Here is a 24800-nt window from a genome sequence, read left to right as displayed (position 1 = left end):
AGTATTTTAACATTTGTGTTGACTTAAGCGTCCGGGTATTGATGCACCACGGTATTTAAGTGTAAAAAATATATTTTTACAAAGTTTCATATTTTTTTCAGCTGGAAGCTAAAGATTTTGACCTTTCAGAAAAAATATAAAATTTCACTAAAATTGTTTTTTTTTTAATTTGAAAGAAAAATCAATAATTTCCGTTTTTTTTTGTGTTTTGAAGGCCTCGGGACCAAAGGGGCTATTGCTGTTCTCATTTTTTCTTGAAAGTTCTGAAAATTTTACGTTTACTGTCAAAATTTCAGCGATGTATGGTTTTTAGTTTTTGAGATATATTATTATTTTGAAAATAAAAAATCAGTCATTTTTCATCGGCACACACTGTAGGTCTCAGCGCATTAATTTTTTTTATTTAAAAAAATATTAAAACTATTGAACAGCTCAATCGATTTCCTATCTGGAATGGAATGAAGCTTAGATTTTTTTATGGAATGGAAGCTTAAGATTTACACTCTTCAGAAAAAATATGAAATTTTGTAAAAATATATTTTTCACACTTAAATAAATGAAAATTTCTAAAAAAATAGAAATTTTTATACTTTTTCATGCAAAATTTTTTTTTTTCAAATTTTTCAATTTTGTTTGAAAACTTGAAATCTTAAGCTTTTACTCCATAGAAAAAGATTGGAAATCAGTGGAGCTGTTCAAAAGTTATGATATTTTTTAAAATAAAAAATCTTATGCGCCGAGACCTACAGTGTATGCCGATGAAAAATGACTGATTTTTTATTTTCAAAAAAAATATATCTCAAAAACTAAAAAACATACATTGCTGAAAATTTTACAGTAAACGTAAAATTTTCTGAACTTCCAAGACAAAATAAGAACAGCAATAACCCCTTTGTTCCCGAGGCCTTCAAAACAAGAAAAACGGAAATTATTGACTTTATTTTTCATGTAAAAATGTTTTGTAAAATTTTAATTTTTTCCTGAAAAGTCAAAATCTTTAGCTTTCTTTTCGTCCAAAAAGATTGAAAAGCGATCAAACGGTTCAAAAGTTATAATTTTTTTGAAAATAAAAATTTTGAAAAATCGCGATTTTTCTGGTCACCCTATTTTGGAAATGGTCACTTTAATAAAAAAAAATCCAAAATCACGTGTATCCTTATTTCGGATAAGGAACATAATAGCAAATTTTCACGAAATTCGGTGACCCACTAGATCGGTTTTTCATGGAATGGCTGAAGAACTGGCGAAATAATTCATAACTTTTCTGAAATAATTTTAGGACGGTACTTTGTTGGAACTCATGGAAAAGATCGTTAAAAATCGATCAAGAAATATACACTACGAAATCTTGAATGAAAAGATACAAAAAAAAAACTCGTTCGAGTGCCGGAGAGTTTCTGGGAGCATTTCCCGACAAACTCTCAAATGAAACCCTAAGGATGTTCTCGTGAGAATCCCTCATAACCTATGCAGGATTCGTTGGAAACAAAATCTATAAAACAATTTTGATAATGAATTAATTGAAAAATTCAGATACACTGAAACCATATGCTTCGACACTTATCTGAATTGTGTTTTTCCTATTCTTTTTTCGTTTCATTTTCGAGATTTCCTTAGAAATCACTTTGGACGTTCCAGCATCGTGCAAAAGGAAATAACTTGTGTTTATCATTCCCAAATTTAAATCAAATGGTTTACGTTTTTATGTTCATATTTTTTGTTGTGTCTCTTATTCATTTTTCGATTTGTCGTTTAATCCGTTTTTGGTTTCGCTGTTTTGTAATTTTTTCGTTTTATCAATTTTTCGTTTCCTCGTTATAACGTTTTGTTTTGTCTTTTTTCGTTTTGTCATTCCTAAGTTCATCTTTCTTGTTTTCTATTCATTTGCGTTACACAAGAAAAAAAAAAACTAACTTAACCATTACCTGGTGCTAGGGCCGGTTTGTCCAACGTTGCGCTAGATCCATTGATGGGAGGTTTGATCAGATCGGAGGATTTACTGCCCGGCATGTATGCATCGGCTACTACCGTCACTTCCGGTACGTTGGAGTGCTTTAAATCCATTGTGATGGGCGGTAGGTGTCGCTTGAAAGAGAGCTTCCGTTCCGAGCTATATACTTGTCAGGTCAAAAAGTTCCGTCTTTTGCTTCGCTTTTTGGTTTTCGGTTCCTCTGATGGACAGCCTCGTTACTCGCTCGTTGCTTCTTCTATTTTCTAAATGACTTTTTCTGTTTCGAGGGACGTTGAGTGGAGTGAGAAGATAGTAGAGATTTTTCTATACGCTATAAGGTACTATGATTATTGTCATTATTTTTATTGTACTACTATCCTATTGAGGAGAATGGATGCTTTGTTCAGCGAAATTCCAGCTCAGCCGATGATTTCTCACTCTCAGTCCACGGGGGTTGGATTGAATTATACGAGCATTTCCAAGAGTATATCGATTTGTCAGTTCCGATTATTGTGCCGAAAATAGACCCATAATCGATTGCTGATGCACCATAATGATAATCAGTTTTCCGCCGAAGCTCTTCTTTCTCGCCTTGCACCAGATTGTAGTTGTATATGTGCTATCTGATTTGTCGTCTTTGCGTTCCAATTTTGGCCTCGTTAAATATTAATAAAATTTTATAAATTGTTGATTTATTTTCGCTTGCAGTCGCAAAATTCTGCCGAATCGTAACGAAGCAGACGACACCAAAGAAATAATGCGCCTTCCGCTAGTCGTTGTCTTCTGTGTCTAGTTTAAGGCGACACGACAACAGCAGTTCGCCCGGAGCTAGTAGCTTGCTAGTTTCCTGTATGTAGGCAACCGGGGAAGCAGCTCTATTTACAGCAGCACTGTCACGAGTAGCGGTGGGAGGATTTCAGTTACTGACGGAGGACCGAAGAAGCTTGTGTGGTAGAATTGCGATAGGGTGGTTGGTGGTGTTTTAGACTTTGCGTCTACTATCGGGCGGTCGGTGGAGAGTATTGCGATCCAAAGTTTTAACGAGTTGCAGTGTGCTGAAAAAACAGAGATGGAAAGTAGAAGATTTATTACCGGTTGCAAATGCTCGTTCGTTAGGCTCTGTGCGTTGAAAGGTTGAATTTGATAGTGAGAGGCGAAGACATTGGCTTAGAGTTCCCCCAACTGAAAAGAATCTCAATCACGTGGTCGAGTGGTTTGAAGGTTTTTTATTTCTAACCAGATTTTCTCAGTCATCTGAGGATGAACGGATTTACTTCTTTTCTTGAATGTCAGTTTTAAATATATCAGAGATAAGGAGGGAGATATTTCAGTACCGAATTGCACCCAATACCGGACAAAATCGAAGAAATGAGAAATCATGGTCCAATCAAGATGGTGTGTTAGAAGAGTAATTGTTGAAGAGTATGTAATTAGAAGAGTATGTTGTTGTATTTTGGAGAGAAACGTTTGCGTAGAATAACACATTCTTGAAATGTGCATATCTTTTTAAAAATCGTTGAAAATTGATGTATTGGCTTAAATTTGAGCCTTATTAGTAATTATTTTGAATATGGCAAAATATTTTGGATCGCGCAAGTATGATCGAATAAAATCATAATTTGAAAGTGTGAAAGTATTTTAAACCCTTTTCAAACTTTATGTGGACAAACCCTATTATGGCCAAGTACCTCCTGCATTTCGGACGTTCGATATTTCCACGCATCCTTCCGGCCACGAAGATTTAAAAATATATTATTTTGAAATTGAAATATTTAAAATAGTCAGCATTTTAATGATCTTCATCTTTGTGGTAAACACAACGCAGTAGGCTTGGTCAGGCCACTTTGACGCTAGTATCTTTAATATACCTCAGGCATCAATATTGATAAGAAAAATATTTGCGCGTAATCTAATCTAGTTTCAAGATGCTTACTAGCACTGGCTGCGTAAGGTTAGATTAGATTACGTTAGATTTATTGAAACGGTAATTGATATAAATTAATCTAAGGAAACTTTTTTAAACAATAATTGTTAACAGAGATAGCAGTATACATATTGTTTTGTTGTTTATTTGCTTTAATACATATATACAGTCAAATCTCCGTGAGTCGATATCTGACTCAAGGGAATATCGAGTCATGGAACAGAAATACTTTTAAAAACTGTTTGAGGGGATCATAAGCATAACTGTCGCTTAATAAATTAGTAGGTATTGAGAAAATAGCACTCAAAGTTTCAAGTTTGTCTTCTCATACAAGTGATTATAATTTTCTAGTACATTTCCGAATGCTCTATTCGATTGGGATCACCGCACAGATTACTCATTTTGCTTCTATTGATCAGCAAAATATATAAACATAGACACAATTCTCGTTTTGTAGTTGCTATTCGGGTTGAAAGTTCATATAGAAACTGTTATGCCTTTATGCCGCGTCTGAGAACAGATTAATCATCAGCAACGATGGACAAGCTGTGGAGCCCCCGACGCTAGATGAGGTTAAAAGAGCGATTAAGGAGTTGTAGAACTGTAAGGCTGCTGGAAAAGACGAGCTCCCGGCCGAATTTTTCAAGCACGGAAGTGAGCAGCTGTACGAAATACTGCACCGTACTCTGTTAAGGATATGGGAGGAAGAAGAATTGCCTGCTAGCTGGCTGGAGGGCCTCATCTGCCCTCTGTATAAGAAGGGCCACAGATTGGAGTGGAGTGGAGTGTTCAACAGATTGAGACCGCTGGAGGCGATTACCAAGCTGGTTTTCGTGAGGGCCGATCAACGACGGATCAAATGTTTACCTTGCGACAAATCCTTGATAAGTTCCGGGAATACAACTTGCAGACTCATCATCTGTTCATTGATTTCAAGGCGGCGTACGATTTAGTAAAGAGAAATGAGTTATGGCAGATAATGGTAGAACACGGTTTTCCGGCGAAACTGATTAGACTGATTCGTGCAACGTTGGATGGATCGAAATCAAGTGTGCGGGTTGCGGATGAGACTTCAACCTCCTTCGTAACCTTAGATGGATTGAAGCAAGGAGATGCGCTTTCGAATCTTTTGTTCAACATTGCTCTCGAAGGAGCTATAAGGAGATCGAGCGTGCAAAGAAGCGGTACCATCGTCACCCGGTCGCATAGGAGCATAGGGTTTTGCGGACGATATCGATATAATTGGAATTGATCGTCGAGCCGTAGAAGAGGAATTCGTGCCTTTTCAAAGGGAGACAGCGAGGATTGGACTTACCGACAACACCAGCAAAACTAAGTACATGATCGCTGGTAGACAGCGTGGTTCCAATCGTGACGTTGGTAGTGAAGTGGTGCTAGGTGGTGAAAAATTTGAAGTAGTGGAAGAATTTGTGTATCTTGGTACTTTAGTGACTTGCGATAATGATGTTACCCGCGAGGTGAAAAGGCGTCTTGCAGCTGCGAATAGGGCTTTTTACGGGCTCCGTAACCAGCTTAAGTCCCGTAGCCTGCAGACGAAAACAAAATTCGCGCTATATAAGACTCTTATCCTTCCGGTTGCTCTATACGGCCATGAATCCTGGACGTTAAAAGAGGTCGACCAGAAAGCGTTTGGAGTTTTTGAGCGTAAAGTGCTGCGAACAATACTCGGCGGTAAACAAGAAAATGGCATCTGGCGGCGTCGCATGAATCATGAGTTGTACCAAGTATATAAAGAAGTGGATATTATCAAGCTCATAAAACACGGCAAGCTGCGTTGGGCTGGTAACGTGGTACGAATGCCGGAAGAACGACAAGCAAAAATAATATTCAGTAGAGAACCCGGACGAGGCCGTCGGCTTCGTGGTAGGCCGCGCACACGTTGGCTTTTTGCAGTTGAAGAGGACTTAAGGGCACTTAACGTTCGGGGCGACTGGAAGCGATTGGCTCAAGACCGAGCCCAGTGGAGAAGAATTATCCATTCGGCATAGATACAACGTAGCGGATTGTAGCCCATCAAGTATCAAGTAAGTATGCCTTTATTTTTAAATATGGGACTGCACCAACTTCATATTTTTTCACAACATTTTCAAATAAAGCGTGATAATTTTTATATGCAAAATGAAGTATACATTAACCCTTTGGGGCCGGCGCGGTCATATATGACCGCAGTACAAAAAAGGCTGTAAAAAAAGAAACAATGAACAAATGTATATACTGTCTTCGGCAAAGTTGTCCAAAATATACTCTTTTATCAGAGAAAAATATGAAGTATAAGCCTTTATGAGCTAATTGACAACCTAGATCATACGAAGCGTGAAATGCTGTTTGTGAACATAAATGATATTCAGGCTGGATAATACAGAATTACTCTTTTAACAAAAACACTATTTTTTTTTTTGCTTGGCTATGTCCTGGGATGTTCTAGGACGTCCAAACTGTCCTGAAACACACTCTTTGAAATCTACAACCGTAACAGTAATTGTTTGGGTTAAAAACAATAACATTACAAATTCAAATAGAATCTACCAACCTCTGAGAATCTCAAGAGCTATTTCAAGGAACGTTTGGGATATTCCAGGCCCTCCAAATTACCCTGGTGTTCAGAACTTCAGGTCTACACTTGTTACAGTAGTTATTCTCGCTAAACTGAGTGAAGTTATTTAATCTACAATGTTTACTGAACCTTGTCAAAAGGTGTCAAAAGGCTACTTCAAGTAACGTTTGAGGTATTCCAGGCCCTCCAAATTACCCTGGAAATCTGAATTTCATGTCTACATTTATTCCAGTAGTATTTCTTGCTAAACTGGGTGAAGTTATATAATCTACCATGTTCACTGAACTTTCGCACGTATCAATAGGATGTTTTAAAGAACGTTTGGAGTATTCCGGGCCCTCCAAATTACCCTGGAGTTCAGAACTTCAGGGCTACACTTATTCCAGAAATTATCTCGCTAAACTGAGTGAATTTATAAAATCTTTCCTGTTCACTAAACCTTCTCATGCATCAATAGGCTGTTTCAAGGAACGTTTGGGATATTATAGGTGCTCCAAATTACCCTGGAGTTCAGAACTTCAGGTCTACACTTATTCCAGTAATTTTTCTTGCTAAACTGAGTAAAGATTTATAACTTACCAAGTTTACTGAACCTTGTCACGGATCAATAGGCTAATTCAAGGAACGTTTGGGGTATTCTAGGCCCTCCAAATTACCCTAGTGTTCGTAACTTCAGGTTTACATTTGTTTCAGTAAGGCTGATACAAATATTAAATTTCTTTTATGTCCAAGACCCAGTAGCGCAACCAGGATTTGGTTCTGGGGGGGGTTTGTCAACTTCAAGATAATGCTTTCTGGTAATAAGTAACGACTAATTGAGAGTTGAAGAATGGTTATATATTTAACTTTTTAAAACACATGGTGAAACGCATTAAACGAAATTACAACAATCTGATTCAAATTTTCATTCTTCGCGGTTTGATCGAGAGTTCATCTAAAACTTCTTCTTCATCTACAGCTACATTATGATGCACATACATCAGCGCGATACCGTTCAATCGCTCTTCACCTGTGCTGTTTCTCAAATACGTTTTCAAGTTCTTTAATGATGAGAATGATCGTTCGGGGCAGCAAGTTGTGACAGGAAGCGTTGCCATAATCGTTAGCAGTTGATGCATGGTAGGAAGTAAATCGACATTGCACAACTTCAGTGCTTCGATAGCATTCCGTGGTTTCTTTTCCTTGATAATTGAATACCAGAGGATCGCTTCTCCGGGAATTCCTGTGCTCTGCAGGTCGTAAAATTCGGATAGATGATGCACTGACTGCGAGATTTTCGATGCATCTGATCCTGTATCCAGTAGCTGTTGAAAGGGTTCTAGAATATCGGCATGTTTGAGAAACTTCTCGTCCAACGCATGCACTGTGTTTTGCAGGAAAGGCAAAAATATTTCGTTTTTATAAAACTCTTCGGGGGTCTCCAACTTGTTACTGTCTTTCTGACGTCCAACTCTTCTGGGTTTGGTAACAGGCACATCGAGAGGTTCGCAGATCATATTCACTTCAGTAAATATCTTACTGAAAGCACTCATTGCATCATCTTGCAACTCACACAGAGCTTTTTTGGTAATTATTGCTGCGTTCATTGCTTCAGCCAAATCGAGACTTTCCTTTTGCAAATACACACTGAGCGGACATGTAATAGAGAAGATATGGTCTGTTATGCAAAGGCTAACCAAGAATTCAGGTTTTTCAATAGAAGCCTGAACGACCGAAGCATCAGTTGCGGCCTTCTTGCCCGTCCATGTTTTAATGACATCCAATGCTGCAAAAATAGGATGCAACAAGTCTTTGAACGTTCTTACTGAGTCGTGACGTTGGACCCATCGTGTAGGGCACATCCTTTTCAGTTTTTCTGCCATAGGACCATTTTTCTCAATCTTGTCGGTTTCTATTTTCAGAACATTTGCCCTTTTGGGAGAATTGAAGAAATTGTACACGCTTTCGATTACTCCCATACAGTTTCGGATCGCTGGAACTAAACAACCCTCGGAAATTGACAGATTCAAAACGTGAGAGCAGCAGTGGACGTACAATGCCTTTGGGTAAAGTTCCCGAACAAACGCCTGGGCGCCTCTAATCTGTCCGCTCATAGCACGAGCGCCATCGTATCCCTGACCAACAAGGTACTTCGCATTGATTCCGATATCAACCAGGGCTGTACAAATTACATCAGCCAGACCTTTCCCTGTGACGTCTGTTACCGGAATAAACTGCAAAAACTCTTCGCAAACAATATTGTTCTCAACAAACCTCACGCACAAGGAAAGCTGACAAACGTTCGATATATCAGTTGTTTCATCGCTTAAGACGGTAAAGTACCTGGCCTTGTTGACTCGATCAACAAGTTTTCGTAGAATAATGTTGTTGAATGCTTGAATTATATCGTTCTGCGATTTCCAACTGATATACCTAGCATTTTTTGCTGAATTCTCCAAATGACTCTTCAGAACGTTATCTCCTGATTCAACACGAAATTTCAGAAGAGACCTAAAGTTACCTTCTTCCTTTTTCAAGCCTTCATTCAACTGAAATGTGTCAGTATCCCGATGACCCCTAAAAGCTAGTCCACGCCGGGACAAAAACATAGCTGTTTTAATAATCGGTTTCAGAGTCTCTCTGTTTTTCTCCTCTTGAGATTTTTTTCCAACATCAAGAGCATTGTCAATACTATTAATTGACTCAGAGAACGTAGCCGTAAACAGCCCTGCCTTTTCTATGCAAACAGAATGATATTTCGTACCTTCATGGTGGCGAAAATCTTCCGTTGCTTTTTTCCATTGCGTATAAGCTTTTTTCACAAGTTTTCCACCTTGACTACCTTGCTGACCGACTGTCGTTGCAAATAGAGCGCAAAATTTGCAGTATGCCCCATCTTGAGAGGGAGAGTACGTGAGCCAGTTCCATTCTCCTAGCCATCGTAGATTGAATTTCAGATTTCGTGGACCTGACGAAGGGAACTTGAAACCAATATCCGGTTTCCACGAATTGGTCAGCAGTTTGAATTTTTGCGAATCACTGATCTGTAAGATGATCCCAAATGTAGTTAAATTGAAAAAAAGATAAAATTATAAAAAATACCTGCTTCCCCACGAATAAGCCGAAATCATTGCTGAAATTATCACTTAACGTGGAACCCGATGTGGACGGTTCGGTGATACTACCACTTTCCGAATAGCGGACCTTCTTACAGGGACTTTCCGCAGGTTTTTCATCACCTGTCGCTGTGACCGAAAGTTCGACGCTTTCTTTTTTATCTAGGATGCGTGAAAATGATAAATAATGTACCTACCCTATGAGACAACATTTTGTGTGCTCACCTGACTCTGACGCTTTCGCTTTCATAGCAAAGAAACTTCTGATGTCCATCGTAGAACCCGAATTTGCTTTTTGGAGAGACTGAGAAAACCACGACTAGGAAATACTGTTTAAAACAGTTGCAATTCACACTGTTCGTTTAAATGAAACTCAAACTAATCTGAACCAAGTAACTGCGCCAACGTACCAAAGTTGAATGGAAGACGGCTTGTCATACAGACACTGTCCGTCGGGAAATTCATTGCACGATACACTCACACAACGAATCATCGAACGTCTCTTAATTCATATTCTCACGATGCATGCCCGTGTGTGAGTGTGAATATAACCCGAAACATGTTCAAAGTGAACACGGAAAAGATAGATTACCCATTCATCAACTTGGCTTGACGATCTTTGGCAGTGTTGCAAGTTTTATTTATAGAATATTGAGTGGTGTTTTTCAAAAGTTTGCTCGGTGAGTCTTATACTTTTTCCTGCTCTGGGGGGGGTTTTAGGACAGTATAGTAACCATGTAGTTTTGTTTTCAGTATGGTTTTATGAGTCGATATCGAGTTATGGAATATCGACTCATAGAAGTTTCACTGTATTATGTGTTATTTCAATTTCAACATCAACTTATCTGAGCTCAGCTTTGCGTCTTCCGTCCTATTACTAATTTTCTTTTCCAAGAAAAGCTTTCTCAAAGCATCTCAGGTGTACAAAGCCGGAAGCAGTCATGCAGGTTCGAACGTGTTGACGACAAAGGTGCGGTAAATATTCCAAATTGAGTTGTTGACGCACTATATAAGCGATGTTGAAGGATCGTCAACCATCCGTCAACGACGAGCGGGAAAACGAGAATGTGCTAAGCGGCAACGAATAGCAAAGCTGACGGGCTACAAGCTTCCATTATTGCCATTCTTTTGCGAGAGAGGGCTTTCCGTATGTGTCTGCAGGGCGGAAAAAAGACATCATTCACAAGCCGATTTGGACTCGTTATCACCGAGCTCCGATCAAGGGGCACAATTCTCGCTTCTATTATACGTTCTTTAGTGCTCATCTATTTTCCGTACCGGTAAATGCCGGGTCACAAAGCAAGCCAAGTTCTGCAAGCTTTTAAAACTTTATTTCGAGTTCACTGAGACAAGCCTACTGCGTGTGATTTATTATATCTTTTGAGAAAGCTCAAAATGTTAATTGTTAATGACGCACATAAAAAGGGGAGGAGATAATTTTCTTTGCTATATGCTGATTTATCTCTGCATATTTGGTGTTCACTAAATGCTACTTTATCTGTTGGAATGCCATTAAGTGCCATGTCTTGCTAATATACACAATATTCAATCGAGAAAACAAGCTGTGACTTTGTAAATTATTGTTCAAACGATTTGCGGCAATAATCCTAACTATATGTTTCAACACGCCAGTAATCGTAACGCATTCCGACTATTGAGAATTTGCACATGACGTGCGTCGTTTCCAATCATAGCAAGCGAAAAATTCTTTTAAAGTCATCACCGTTCGGCGGTGCTACTTTGCATGCTCGATAATATTACCAGAGATTGGGATAATCTTTGCTCACGTGGGAACAATCATCATCGCCGTAGTCGTCTCAATCCGGACGAATTATTCGCCCAGCTGAGCGATATTCACACTGCGACGATGACATATGCAGTTGGTGGCCAAGAATAATTCAATTGGAATAAATTACACCGGGAAGCAAAATTGGTCGTTTACGGTTGCGTGGGGTAGAAATCTCGCCATTTCATATTCATTTTGTTTGCATAATTTATAGCCGCGACATGCAATCTATTAATATGACCGTGATGAAAAATTTCTCCGTGATTGATGATGAATGGCGGCTTACACGAGAAAAGCTGCCAGCAACCAGAGAGATGTTTATCACTCATCCCGTAATCCGAGAGTGGAAAAGTGCTTTCCACGAGGATTGTATTCAATTAGTATGGAAAGCACAATCCAGCAATGAGCTTACCTGTGGGCGTACGCTGCAGGTTTTAATTATCACTGAAACCCCCCAATAACCATCGTCTGCGGTCTGTTCAACGTGACGGTTTTGTAAATATTGAACTTGTAAACGATTCATTATTCAATGGAAAGTCATTTGTAATCACTTGTTGTACAAGAGCTTACCGCTCAAGCAGGGATATACATTTTGTTTAAAATCGATTAACATCATAGAAATATTCCTACTTTGTCCGCTTCTTGGAGCACAACTTTATTGAAATGGAGGCTGTTTTCTAATAAGTGTTATAAGAGACTTCCACAGTTATTAGCTATTCTATTCTACTCTAAGTGCTTGCACAGCCAATATTGAAAAGCATCCTGGAAATACTGAAATTTCTTCCAATATTTCCTTGTCAGCATTAATATATGCAGCATATCGATGACATGACACAAATATTAAAATGGTCATGTCCACTGTGCAGACTTGGGTTTGAAGATAAATCTAATTATTAAGGTGATCAGATTATTCACATATGAATAACATGATAAATGCAAATATTTGAATTTTTAATAGAAGAAACGGGGACAACCCTTCCATTTCAAGGAGAAAGAAAAAATCATTGGGAGTGGCGTCGCTAAGAATTTTAATGCACACTCCATATGTTGCTTCTACTTCTCTTGGGATGGAACACAGGTATTTCTATCTTGTGGCCTGGCTCATTGCTTTGGCTTAAGCGCCTTTCCTCACTCTCTGGAAAGAGATAAAGACCCTCCCAATATGCAATAATTTAAGAAAATCACGAAAAGTTTCGATGGAAAACACACACACATTTCAAGAGTGTATCGGAGCGAACTCACCAAATTATTCTCGCTAACTTGGCTATTAAACGAACACTGTGGTGACTTCCATTTCCAATTATCGTTAACACCAATTGATCAGCATTTAAGAATTGTATAACTTCTTCTAGAATTAAGACTGTTCACTTTTAACACAACTTTGATTTGATTTTTTTTCCGTACAGCACTACACATTTTTTAGATTTCACTTCTACGAGCCGAATGGATATTTTTCCGTGCCTTTTGATAATGTTTTATTTTTACAGAGCACTGTACCACCAATTTAATAAGATTGGAACTTAAGCGATTGTTATAATTGTAAAATATATTGATAAGTTCCGTTGAAATTTTGTTCATTTTTGCCAATGGACCAATGCACGAGCTCACTCGTTGACTTTTGAGCGGTGCCGTGTTCTATATGTGGCCATGGTAACGAGTGAATTTGGCACCGCTCAAACTTCAAATTAATGAACTCGTGCATTAATCCATGGACCTATGCACGAGTTCACTAAATTGACGTTTGAGCGGTGCCGAATTCACTCGTTGCCATGGTCACGTAAATAACACGGCACCGCTTAAACGTCAAATAGTGAAGTCGTGCATCGGTCCATTTATAATAATGCAAGTCGAATGGAATTACCGGAGAAGAGGAAAATCGTGTCAATTGGTTTGAAACACGTCCGCCCGCGTGCGCGGCTTGCTGCGATCATCCAGAGAACTTCCACAGTTATTAGCTAGGATAAATATCTGATTTTTCTTCGAAAACATAGCTTACATATTCTAGATTGATTTTTTGATTGAAGTTAAATTGTTATTCCCATTATGTTATTAGTCAAGGATTTCACGTAATTTGAACATTGATTAAGATTTATTGAAATCAATTGCAAAATTATTACGCAGCAACAAAGACATTGTCCTCTCTTATTCATGTTGCAGCAATTTTAGTCCGCAACGATAGCTTATCACAACTTGAACAGTTTACGCGTGCGTATCAATTTTTCCTGGCTTGGCACTGCAATTTTTGATAACTTACTCCGAGTTGGTAAACAGTGCTACATCAAATTTTATTTTGTGTTGAAAATTAACATAAGCATTGATGGCCGTACAATTGGTAGTTCCTATTCAGTGATTGGCTGGAATAATCAAAATTGTACAGGGAATCGACAGATGCAGCTTGGGAGTAGCATACCATCTTCAATGTACAATTTCAAGAACTCCAAACTTAGTAACGTAAATAACGGCGCCGGCCACGTCCTTACCCAGACATCCAGATATCGCATAACAGTTTACGAACAAGGTCGTTAATTTGTAGAAATTGCATCACACCCGCACTGCCCATAACTGCATATTTGTAACATTTGACGAAAGTAGGCATTGAGTAAATGGAAAACCAAGTGTGCATTTTATGGCAGTATGGGAAGTAATTAAAATTTCCAAAAATTATCAAGAACTCAAAAGTGCTTATTTGAGGCTGATATTTTGTACAAATCATATCGCATACTAGGTGGATTGCCAGAAAATAATTCTGATATAAATTTCATTGCTATTACACTATGAGGCTCATTTATAATCTCAATGTGACTGTTATGCGGTTATAATTACCAATGTGACAAAACAATTTGGTATTTTTTCAAATTTTCTAGAACAATCTCACAGATTTTAGTAAGTTGTTCGAAAGTATTTACCATTTGATGACTCTCCATGGTATCAACTCCAATTTGTCAAAAATGTCGAATGTGACTGTTTTGCAGTAATGGGTAGCGCATTACATGGCGCACGAAATAGTTTCCTCGCTTCAAACGCTTTTTTATGGGTTCATATGTACATTTCTTTTCGTCCCGTATACACATACAAAGTAAGTCGGATCAATCCGTAGCAGCTGTCAAATCAACTTTGTTATCATACATAAAGTCGCACAATAGTACAGATTAGTTCACAATAAAATCTACACACTCGCATTGCATGCTATTTTTCATCATATAAAATATGCACGTATATCGCCTCCACTTTTGTACGTGTAAGGCAGGGCTGCCCAACGTACGGCCCGCGGAGGGTTTGGACATTCTTCTCATATTTGGCCCATTGACTATTATACCAATCCAAAGTAAGAAAATACCAAGACTATTTAATTTTCAACCTTATATTTTATCTTGGCAATTATTTAAACTGTTTTTTTTTGTTTTTTAATCTTTTAATATTTATAATTTTATGAATGATTCAAATTCTAAATCTCAAATTCTGGGTGTTTCAACAATGTTTCTGCCGTGACATCCGTTAACACTCAAAAAATTCAGCCTGAACAAAACTTATGGACAAAAGGCCAAATTTTCATATTTGATTTCACTGGCTAATATTCGCACAGAATTTTGGAAATAAGTTTTACTAACACCTGGGCGTTTCACGCAGAATCCTTGACAGAATTATGGAAAGATAGGCTTTTAACCAAATGTTGAACAGGATTTGTATAAATTCTGCAAAACGACTTTCACGGATAACATTGACAAGATTCTCACTAAATTATGTTCAGGAGTCCATAGACTTCTTTAAAAGACACGGACACCATCTTCAGCCATTTAGCTGCACAGACTGTAACTCAACACTAGACAAGGGACAAGTGGCATAGCCGAGAGACATTCCTGACAAAAAGTTTCAATGTCTGAAGCGGGAATCGAACCCACACCCCATGACGCGTTGCGTTGACGACACTAACCGCACGGCCACGAGGCCCACTTGCCAGAATTTTCATCGCATTCAACACATTATTTCCAAAAATTCTGGGCAAGATTACAATATTACGCTAGCAATATTTTCCTTGAACCCTAAACAAATTTACAATAAACTTTTAAATAGGATTCTTTTGAAATATTTTTTAGCATTCTCAGATTTTAAAGTTGCATTTCAAAATTACTACTGATTCGAGAGTCTAAAGGAGTCATAGACACGATTCTTTTGAAATTCTGGACATTTTGACCGAGATTTTCGTGAAAACTTGATCAGGATTTTAGCCCATTCTGGGTCATGCTAATAATACCAGGTCGGATTCTAGTAGAATTTGGATTATGATTTTCATAAAATCCTGGTTATTCTCACAGGCACCAAAATTTCTGGGGTAGATTTATCAAAATATTCTGGACTAGATTGTTTTACAATTTTGAAAGGGACTTTCAAAATATCCAGTAGAATACTTTCAGCAATTATCTTTTTCTCGATTTCTTCGAATTAAATTTGCTTCATTCACTGGTTTTCGTCAGATTTAATGAACTTCATTCACTAACTTTTGTCCAACTTCATGTAAACATTTGTGCGTTTTGGCTTATTGTAAGTGAAAGCGACTTCTGAATGGACGTGTCTCTCCAGCCATTCTGAAATGGGTCATGGGATCTGCAATAGAGCTATCGCCATCTGACTCCCGGACTAAAACTTTTTGCAAACAAAGAATGATCTGAAGTGCAGAAAGTTTTCTTCCATAATACCACTGCCGGACAGTGGGGGTTAGAAGGATTAAACACACACACACACTTCATGTAAATATTTGTGCGTTTAAATATGTGGCCCGCGACACAAAATTGTGTCTGCGATTTGGCCCGTGGTTCAAAAAGGTTGGGCAAGCCTGGTGTAAGGCCTTTTCGCGACATCTTATACGTGAAACTTTGCGCATATAAGCATCGCATAACGCAAAAAGTGATTTCGTTATATGTACATTCTGGTTGTCTGGGTATGGTCATCGGGTAGGGAAGGGATGTTAGTGTGACGTTCATTGTTACTAGAGACCGAGATCACCATGCATCTCCATGGTATTCAGAACAATGAATGGAGGGGGGGGGGGTGTCGTTCGGTGGTTCAAAAGCTACATGTTCAGAGTTCACCTTGGTAAGTGATGCGATCCATGTAGCCTCAATTGAAAATTATACAATCGGCATTTTTAATGTCAAACTATTCAGAGATTGTTTTTAATAATTGTGAAAAATAGATTTTAAAAATAGGTACATACATCAATTTTTTTTTTAATAAAATAGGAACAGTGATTATGCCGACACTTATTGTGACGAACCATGCATAGTTTGTCTAACGATTAAATAAATGTAACATTACCACGATACAAATTTGACCAACCACAAGCATAAAATGAGCTCACCAGTTGGTCATTCATCCTCGACTCGACATCAACAAGCAACAGCTGGAATAGAAAACGAATTATTAGGCATGGGCCTTCACAAAGCACAAAATGTGGAATTTAATAAACTACCATTCTGGCGACGCAAAAATAAAAGAAACCACGCGCACTGCCGACAAAACGCGAAAACAAAAAAAATAAAGAGGATAAAAATTTCCATTCCGGCGACGTAAAACCATTTTACGTCTAAAATAATTGATTAATCACGAGTTGAAATGTTTGTAACAATGTTACCCCCTGTGTTTATTATGACATTTTTTCTTGAGATTGTATCGCAATCCACAAAAGTTACGACAAAACATTGTGAACGCGTTCGCTTTATCGTTTGTTCTACGTCTGTATCGATTATAATTTGATTCACTGCATTCTACCCAAGCAGCACACATTGTTACGAATAAGTCACAGCAAAGTGTATTTTACATAGGGTGCCGGTACCAATGGTTGTAATGTACCAGTAGATTGGACTATGGAATAAAACGTACATTTTTTGATAAAAACGACATGTATTATTTTTGGTGGATAGATCGCCTCTTGTTTAGTCGATTTGCCAAATTTCAGCTTTTTATTTCATCAAAAAGTCATATAAATAATTAAGTTTACGCAAAAAATTTGCCCCCTTGCACCAATAGTTGCCGTCGTGTTCCAGTAGTGGATCAACGGATGGAAGCAGTTTTTAAAATGGATGTATAAAAATGAAGAACAGTCCCAGAGATGTTCTTAATGCTTAATTCGAAAGATATTAGTTGCTGTTTGAAGGGAAAAATGTTAAACCTGTGTAAAAATTTGACTTTTTGTTTAAAATTCCTTGTATAACTCCCAAACGTCTACTACTGGAGCACTAGCGCAACTACTGGAACACGTGTACCAATAGTGGCTCAAGCGATTTTATGTTAAAAAATTAGTTTTATCACTCTTTTTATATTTTTCCCATATAGTAGAGGTTGAAATCTTTTTGTTGATGCCAAAAGATCTCTGCTAAGGCTTTTCGTTATTTTGTTATGATTTTTTATAGCTTAGGTAGTCCACTAATGGCACCGGCACCCTAATCATTATTTATTAAGACTACATTGAAACAGTCGAATTTAGTACACGATACTGATGAGTTCTCTACAGATTCTACAAACTCAAATGGAATGAAATGGTACAGTACTAAATTCGGATTTCATTTACTTATGTGTATTACACTAAACAGCTCGAAGATTTATTATCAAATCAAATTTTATTTCAAATCATATCATATTTCTTCACTCAATTGTGAGGAAAGCACTCAAATTAAAAAATAACATTACTTCAACCCAACCGTGGCAACAGGAAACGGATCCCGGATTTGCGCCCCAGTGTCAATTGCAGATTTATCCCGACCTCCTATCATTTTCAGCTGTTAAGGAAAAACAGATTTTGTGAGCTCCTTGCCGAAACTTTCTCTCCGAAGCGAGTGATATACGTACCCACCTCGACTGAAATTGAAAAAGGTGTTCGCCTACGCCCACTGCTTTTTGCTACGTGACTGCCACGCTTGTATCCTATCAGTGCCTACTTTGCTTACGTAGCCGTACGACTTATGAACGTCTAGTCAAGAATACGACAGCTATAATAAATTCAAAATATCATTTGTTACTCTTTAGACTGATGCAAATTTTGAAGTATCTGTATCCCCTAAGCTTGAAGAAGACATACTATTCAAAAGTTACAGGCACAAATCATGCCCCCATCATAATAATCTTACAGAAAAATTTCCCACATGAAGTTTGGCTAAAACCCAAACTCTTATCTGACGTCAGGTTAATTTGCTATTTATCATTAGGAAACGGGTTCATTTGCTTGTAGCATGCTTTTTTCGCCTATTTGGCTGGCAACAATGGAACTCCTGGTGACAAGGATAGATCAAAGTAATCCGGGCTACAATACCCAGTGAAATAAAAAGAGCACCGTGCTTCAGTTCTACTGCTATACAGAAAAACATTTCAAAATCCACTGTGAAATGAGGACCCGCTAGTTTCACATATTTATACAAGACCAGTTCTGGATCGATTTGTGAGGACCATTCACATTTCAGCAAAGATGTATGAGAGCAATATTTAATCTATTTACGAACTAAATAAGCGATTTGTAAATTGAATTGGTTCATTAGTTAAATTAGTTCATAAAACGAGGTTTTTCCTTTTGGAGTCTACGTTTTATTATTTAAAAATCAAAGGGGGTTGTGTACAAGACACGACCGCATGACTTTGTCTACGCCATGTGATTTACAGCATTTGAATGTTAGTCAATTGTCATAATTTCAACCTTACTTTAGTAATAATTTAGAATGTAATGGTTTGTGCATTTAAGAACAGCGAGAAGCTCTCCGTTCGGAGAGGGGCACTTCTCCGAACGGAGAGTAATCGATATCGTCATCGCTACCGTAATTTCATTTTGCCGTATTGTCAATTATTCATGAAAAGGTCCGATTTAACTGTTAGATTCGAGTAACACTCAATTTTCCATAGTTTATTGTCAAAAATTAATAATTTTCTCTATTTGAGTAAAATGTTGTATAAATTTCCGACCGACTGGTGGGAAAATATCGAAAATCGATCGATAAATGGCTGAGTTATTAGCGTTTAAAAACTAATTTATTATCGTGACGGTCGGTTAACCAACACGCTCAACACACACACTGTCGTTATACGCATAACTGTCCCATGTTCCAAAATATGCAATCGAGAAAAACGCGTTTAAGGATTTTAACACATTAAGGCCTCGTATTGACCAGGTGTGTGGTAAATTAAATTAAAATCTTTACAATAGTATAAAGAATAGCGTGTTAATTTGAGTCAACAGTTTTTATTATGGGAATAAAGTAAATTTAGCTACGAATTTCAAAGTGGGACTGTTATCCCTAGAAATACGGGGTTTTTGGTGAATTTCTACGCATAACAGTCCCACTGATAGTAGTGACCAATTATGTGCTAAGCATACTGCTGTAGATGACCGTTCTTACGTATAGATTGTACCGAATGTAGAGGACGTATATCCTCAAGACTATGTTAAGATACCTAATGAAGGCTCAAGTGACATGTGCCAAACGGAGCCACGTGTGAAGAAGTGAAGAAATACGATTTTATAGCTTGGGATGGAAAGCAAAGTTTTCTGTATGTGTGATAATGAGAAAATGTATGAGTTTAGTGAAAGAAAGAGTGGATGAGTAAGGTAGAGAGTTTATAAGATGTAATAAATTCCTATATCGACTCTTTCAGCTGCAGGCTTGACAGAAACTCATCTGCGAATTCAAGGTTGTTATGCGGAGTTAATATTTAACTCAAAACTCACTGCACAAATCTTCACACGATTTGACATTTCTTTGGACTTAGTTTGCAAAATCAAAATTGATACATCGCAAATTAAGTTTTAGAACCGCCAACATATTTGCTACTTGCACCGAAGAACCAGTTATCCGGAATAACCCAGTATGTGGCCAGGTCATCCAAAACCTCTTGAACTATTTTTCTTTTGACTTGATTTGCAAATTCATGAAGTTTGATGTGTCGCAAGATAGATCTCAGATCCACCAAGATAATGGCCACTTCCTCTGGGGAACAGGGTATCCAAAACAACCTGGCATGTTATCAAGTCATCCAAGAACGTTCGAATTACACTTCTTTAGCCTTGATTTGGGAATTTATGAATTTTGATGTTGTCAGCTAGGTTTCAGAAGCGACAGTTCAGTGGCCATTTCCCCCAGGGAACCGAGAATTCGGAACAATCTGACATGTGGTCAAGTCATTGAAATACATTTGAACCACATTTTGACTTGATTTGCAAATTCATGAAAATTGATATATCGCAAGCCAGGTTTCAGACTGGCCAATATAATTGCCACTTCCACCAGTGAATCAGTATTTGGAAGCTTGTGGCCAAGTCATCCAAAAACGGTCGAACTATTTTTGTTTAGAATTGGTTTGCTAAATCATGAAGTTGATTTGTCGCAACCCATGGACTCGAAATTAAAGTGGTTACTGATTCTTCAAGTGGGATTACTGCAGTACTCCCCGTGATGAATCCAAAATTACGGTAAAGTTCTAATCGATGACCGTGGTTTCAAAAACTAAAAGAATTTTGTGATCGACCCTGAAAATTCAACTGAAAATCATTGAAAAACGGATGGGGAATAATATTTTGATATTGAAAATTGTGGTTGTGTTCCACATGGGATGTAGAGCCAACGAAAGAAGATGTTCAAAACGGGTTTCACAAACACCAGCTGATTAAAAACTGCCTACTGAATACTTTGTTCGAGATCAGCGCAGCGAATTGTGTAGTGTGACAGTTATGCGTAGAAATACAGTAGTGGTACAGTTATGCGTGGAAATTCAACAATGGGACAATTTGACTTGGCTTGCTTTTCAATGAGTTTCCGAACAAAGTTTATTTTTAGTAGGTGTTTTCCAAAACTATGCGTAAAAAATAAAATGTTTGATGACAAAAAGTCAAAATGCACAAAAAGCAACATGGGACAATTATGCGTATAACGGCAGCACAGGAGATAAAAAAAAAACAAGTCGCGTGAAACGAATTCAATTGCTGGACCCATCACAGAACACTCTCGAGCAAAATTCAAGCAAATCGAAAAAAAGTAAAAAAAAAACAATACTCCACAAATGGTCGGTGTTCAGACAGACTGGACCAAGTATTTTTCAAAGGTTTCAGGAAAACGTTCCCAGGCATTCGAAATATGAAAATCTTTGCATTGTTTCCTGGTATAATGGAACTTATCTATTCAATGATACATTCGTATCAAAAGAGCATAGGAAATATTAGAATTGATGGATCCCTTAACGAATCTTTAGAACGCCAAAATAACATCTAGTCCGGTGTGTCTGAACACCGACCAAATCATCTTCAGATATAATCACCGAAAAAAAAAAAAAACACTTATATCACTCTGAAAAACCATCCGCTGAATCTAATTTTCACCAGCCGAATTGAGAAAAAAAGCAGAACGAGGTAAACGTTACACCAAATTCAAAACGCAGCCGCCCGCACGCATGGCATGCTGCGATCTCCCTGGCGGACGCAGATCGGGTCATAGGTTTCAAAAGATGTCGAGTTTGGCGAAATATTTTCCCAGGTCGGATGGTTTGCCGACAAGTGTTGCGTTCGATGAGATACCGATCAACGATTAAATCTCGGTTTGGATGGTCAGGTGCCATTCCCTTCACGGCGCGAAGAGCCTTTCTATGTGCATTGATTTTTTTTTTTTTGATTTCTGGAGACAATCAATGAAGAACTTTTAGGGGGGTCCCGTAGCCTCGAGGTTGCACTTTCGCTTTATAAGTTTAAGGTCATGTGTTCGATTCCCAGCCCCTCGTCCAGCCACCAGAAGACCGTGCATTGGGGAGTATCGGATATTTACAGTTCAATTTGCCTGATCTTAAAGTCAGCGGGGCCACCTGGTTGTAACGGGAGCCTCCGCGGCAAACGATATTTGAAAATGGTTGTGATCGCTGCTATGTGGATCGGAATTGTCGCATCAGCTGAACCGTCGGATCTGCGACCGGGTGACAGCAGTTATATCGATTGCCGTCGAATAGCAACTATTGTACAAAGTCGTTTGAATGTTTAGGATAGTGAGATCACTATCTTCGAAGAGATTTAGTAGGGAATTGCCCCTGGAGTCTGACCGGGATCCATCCCAGACCGGATGGTGGGCGTTTAAGTCACCAACGATTATTCTAGGTTGAGTGGAGGAGTGGAAGGAGGGAGTAATATACCCAATATACAAAAAGGTTGACAAGTACAGACATTCTTAAAGCAGCCTATAAAGTGCTTTCCCAGATTATCTTCCGATGTCATGGATGTCAGGACCTTCCGAAGCCCTAAAATCGACTCGGATCATTATCTCGTTGTAGCTAAAATTCGGGCGCGGTTCCCGCATAAACCAGAACCGTACTGGTACAATTTACCAAACTATCCATAACCACTAAAGACAATATCTAACCCGTTTCCTGTAACATCCAAAATAACAATAAACCGACACTACCGCAAACGACTTTTACAGTTCGGTAAATGGTATATGGGCAAATAACAATGTGGGGAATAGGCGGTTAAGTTATGTAACCATTCAAAAACGACGATTTTCTCGAACAAAATTTGTCGTGGATGGTTTGCCAAAGGGTGGGTAAACCATTCATTTTTTGCCAAATCTAATGTTGGGCAAACAGTTGAGAAATTGTTAAACCATATTTATTTATTGAAATCAAATAATGTATGTGTAATTGTTGGCTTATGGTACTTTATGGTATTTTAAACGTATGCCGAACTGTTCTATTACATTTATACCATTTAAAAAAGAACGGGGATATTTCTTAGAAGAGGCAATGAAACAAGTAAATAAGTGTGGAAAAACTTAGTTTTAATTGAAACCTATGGAATCACGATTGATCACGAATAACTTGTTATCACTTTATAATCAATTTTTTTGCTTGAAATGAGTTCAGCCCATACGCACTACTTGTTTCATTATTCGCTATTGAAAATTATCAACTAGAATTGTAGCTTAGCTTAGCTTAGCTTAGACTGACTACACATATCAATGGTTGCTATTCCGTGATTGACCGAAGTCAGTGAAAATGCACAAAGAATCAACTAGAAGTTTGACTGGGATTGGCCATAATCTTCTTCAGTGTGCATAATTCAGTGCCTCTATTTATACAGGGTCAATAACGGCGCCGGCCACGTCCTTGCAGTCAGGTGGGATTGAGGGAAGGAATGTTAGTGTGTAACCTTTGCTATTTGGAGACCGTGTTTGCCTCTGCATCTCCACAAAGGTTACTGGGAGGGATATTTGTTAATGGGGAGGGTCGTTGGGTCACAGGATTCACTTTGATAAGCGATTAGACCATGATAAATAATTATTTGTGAGATATAAACATGATTATGCCGACACTTGAGGTGACGAACCATTCAAAGTTTGTTGAACAAATACCTAAATGTTACATTCCTAACACTCCTATTCTTATGCCGACACTTACAGTGACGAACCATCCAAAGTTTGTTGAATAAAGTGAACCTTTCGGAAGTCTACACTTGTAGTGTCGAACCATTCAAAGTTTTTTTTAATTACAAAAATAAAGGTAAAAAGAAAGGGGTGTTTTGAAAAAAAAAAAGTTAAATATTAATAATTCATGAATCAGAGTTTATGTCGACACTCACAGTGACGAACCATTCATAGTTTGTTGAAAAATCATATATACATATAAGGACTAATCGAACGCGGCACTTTTTCACTTTACTCGTCCGACGCGCCACATATTTGATCCTGTCCTCATCGCTCGCCCCCGCAGGAGCAAGCGTCAAGGTCGAAGGATCAAACACTACTAACGAACCGATCACTTTTTCACTGCTTCACTACCGACGCGCGACATGTTTGATCCTGCCCTCATCGCTCGCCCCCGCAGGAGCAAGCGTCAAGGTCGAAGGATCAAACACTACTAACGGACCGCGCACTTTTTCACTCCTAGCAACCAACGCGCGACATGTTTGATCCTGCCCTCATCGCTCGCCCCCGCAGGAGCAAGCGTCAAGGTCGAAGGATCAAACACTACTAACGAACCGATCACTTTTTCACTGCTTCACTACCGACGCGCGACATGTTTGATCCTGCCCTCATCGCTCGCCCCCGCAGGAGCAAGCGTCAAGGTCGAAGGATCAAACACTACTAACGGACCGCGCACTTTTTCACTCCTAGCAACCAACGCGCGACATGTTTGATCCTGCCCTCATCGCTCGCCCCCGCAGGAGCAAGCGTCAAGGTCGAAGGATCAAACACTACTAACGAACCGATCACTTTTTCACTGCTTCACTACCGACGCGCGACATGTTTGATCCTGCCCTCATCGCTCGCCCCCGCAGGAGCAAGCGTCAAGGTCGAAGGATCAAACACTACTAACGGACCGCGCACTTTTTCACTCCTAGCAACCAACGCGCGACATGTTTGATCCTGCCCTCATCGCTCGCCCCCGCAGGAGCAAGCGTCAAGGTCGAAGGATCAAACACTACTAACGAACCGATCACTTTTTCACTCCTAGCAACC

General features: G+C 38.6%; 1 protein-coding gene across 1 annotated transcript in view; it reads right to left on the bottom strand.

Moving 5' to 3' along the window:
- LOC5566111 (feline leukemia virus subgroup C receptor-related protein 2) overlaps window positions 1–24800 on the bottom strand; it is a 242488-nt gene that overhangs the window by 165133 nt on the left and 52555 nt on the right. The window contains exon 2 of the mRNA XM_001650432.2: window positions 1926–3006. Within this exon, the coding sequence (XP_001650482.1) occupies window positions 1926–2064 (139 nt within the window). The 5' untranslated portion in view covers window positions 2065–3006. The remainder of the gene's footprint in view (window positions 1–1925; window positions 3007–24800) is intronic.

The sequence above is a fragment of the Aedes aegypti genome, chromosome 2, assembly GCF_002204515.2.
Source record: "Aedes aegypti strain LVP_AGWG chromosome 2, AaegL5.0 Primary Assembly, whole genome shotgun sequence".
Lineage (NCBI taxonomy): Eukaryota > Metazoa > Arthropoda > Insecta > Diptera > Culicidae > Aedes > Aedes aegypti.
The sequence above is the reverse complement of the archived record's forward strand: the minus strand, read 5'-3'. Positions and strand labels throughout refer to the sequence as shown.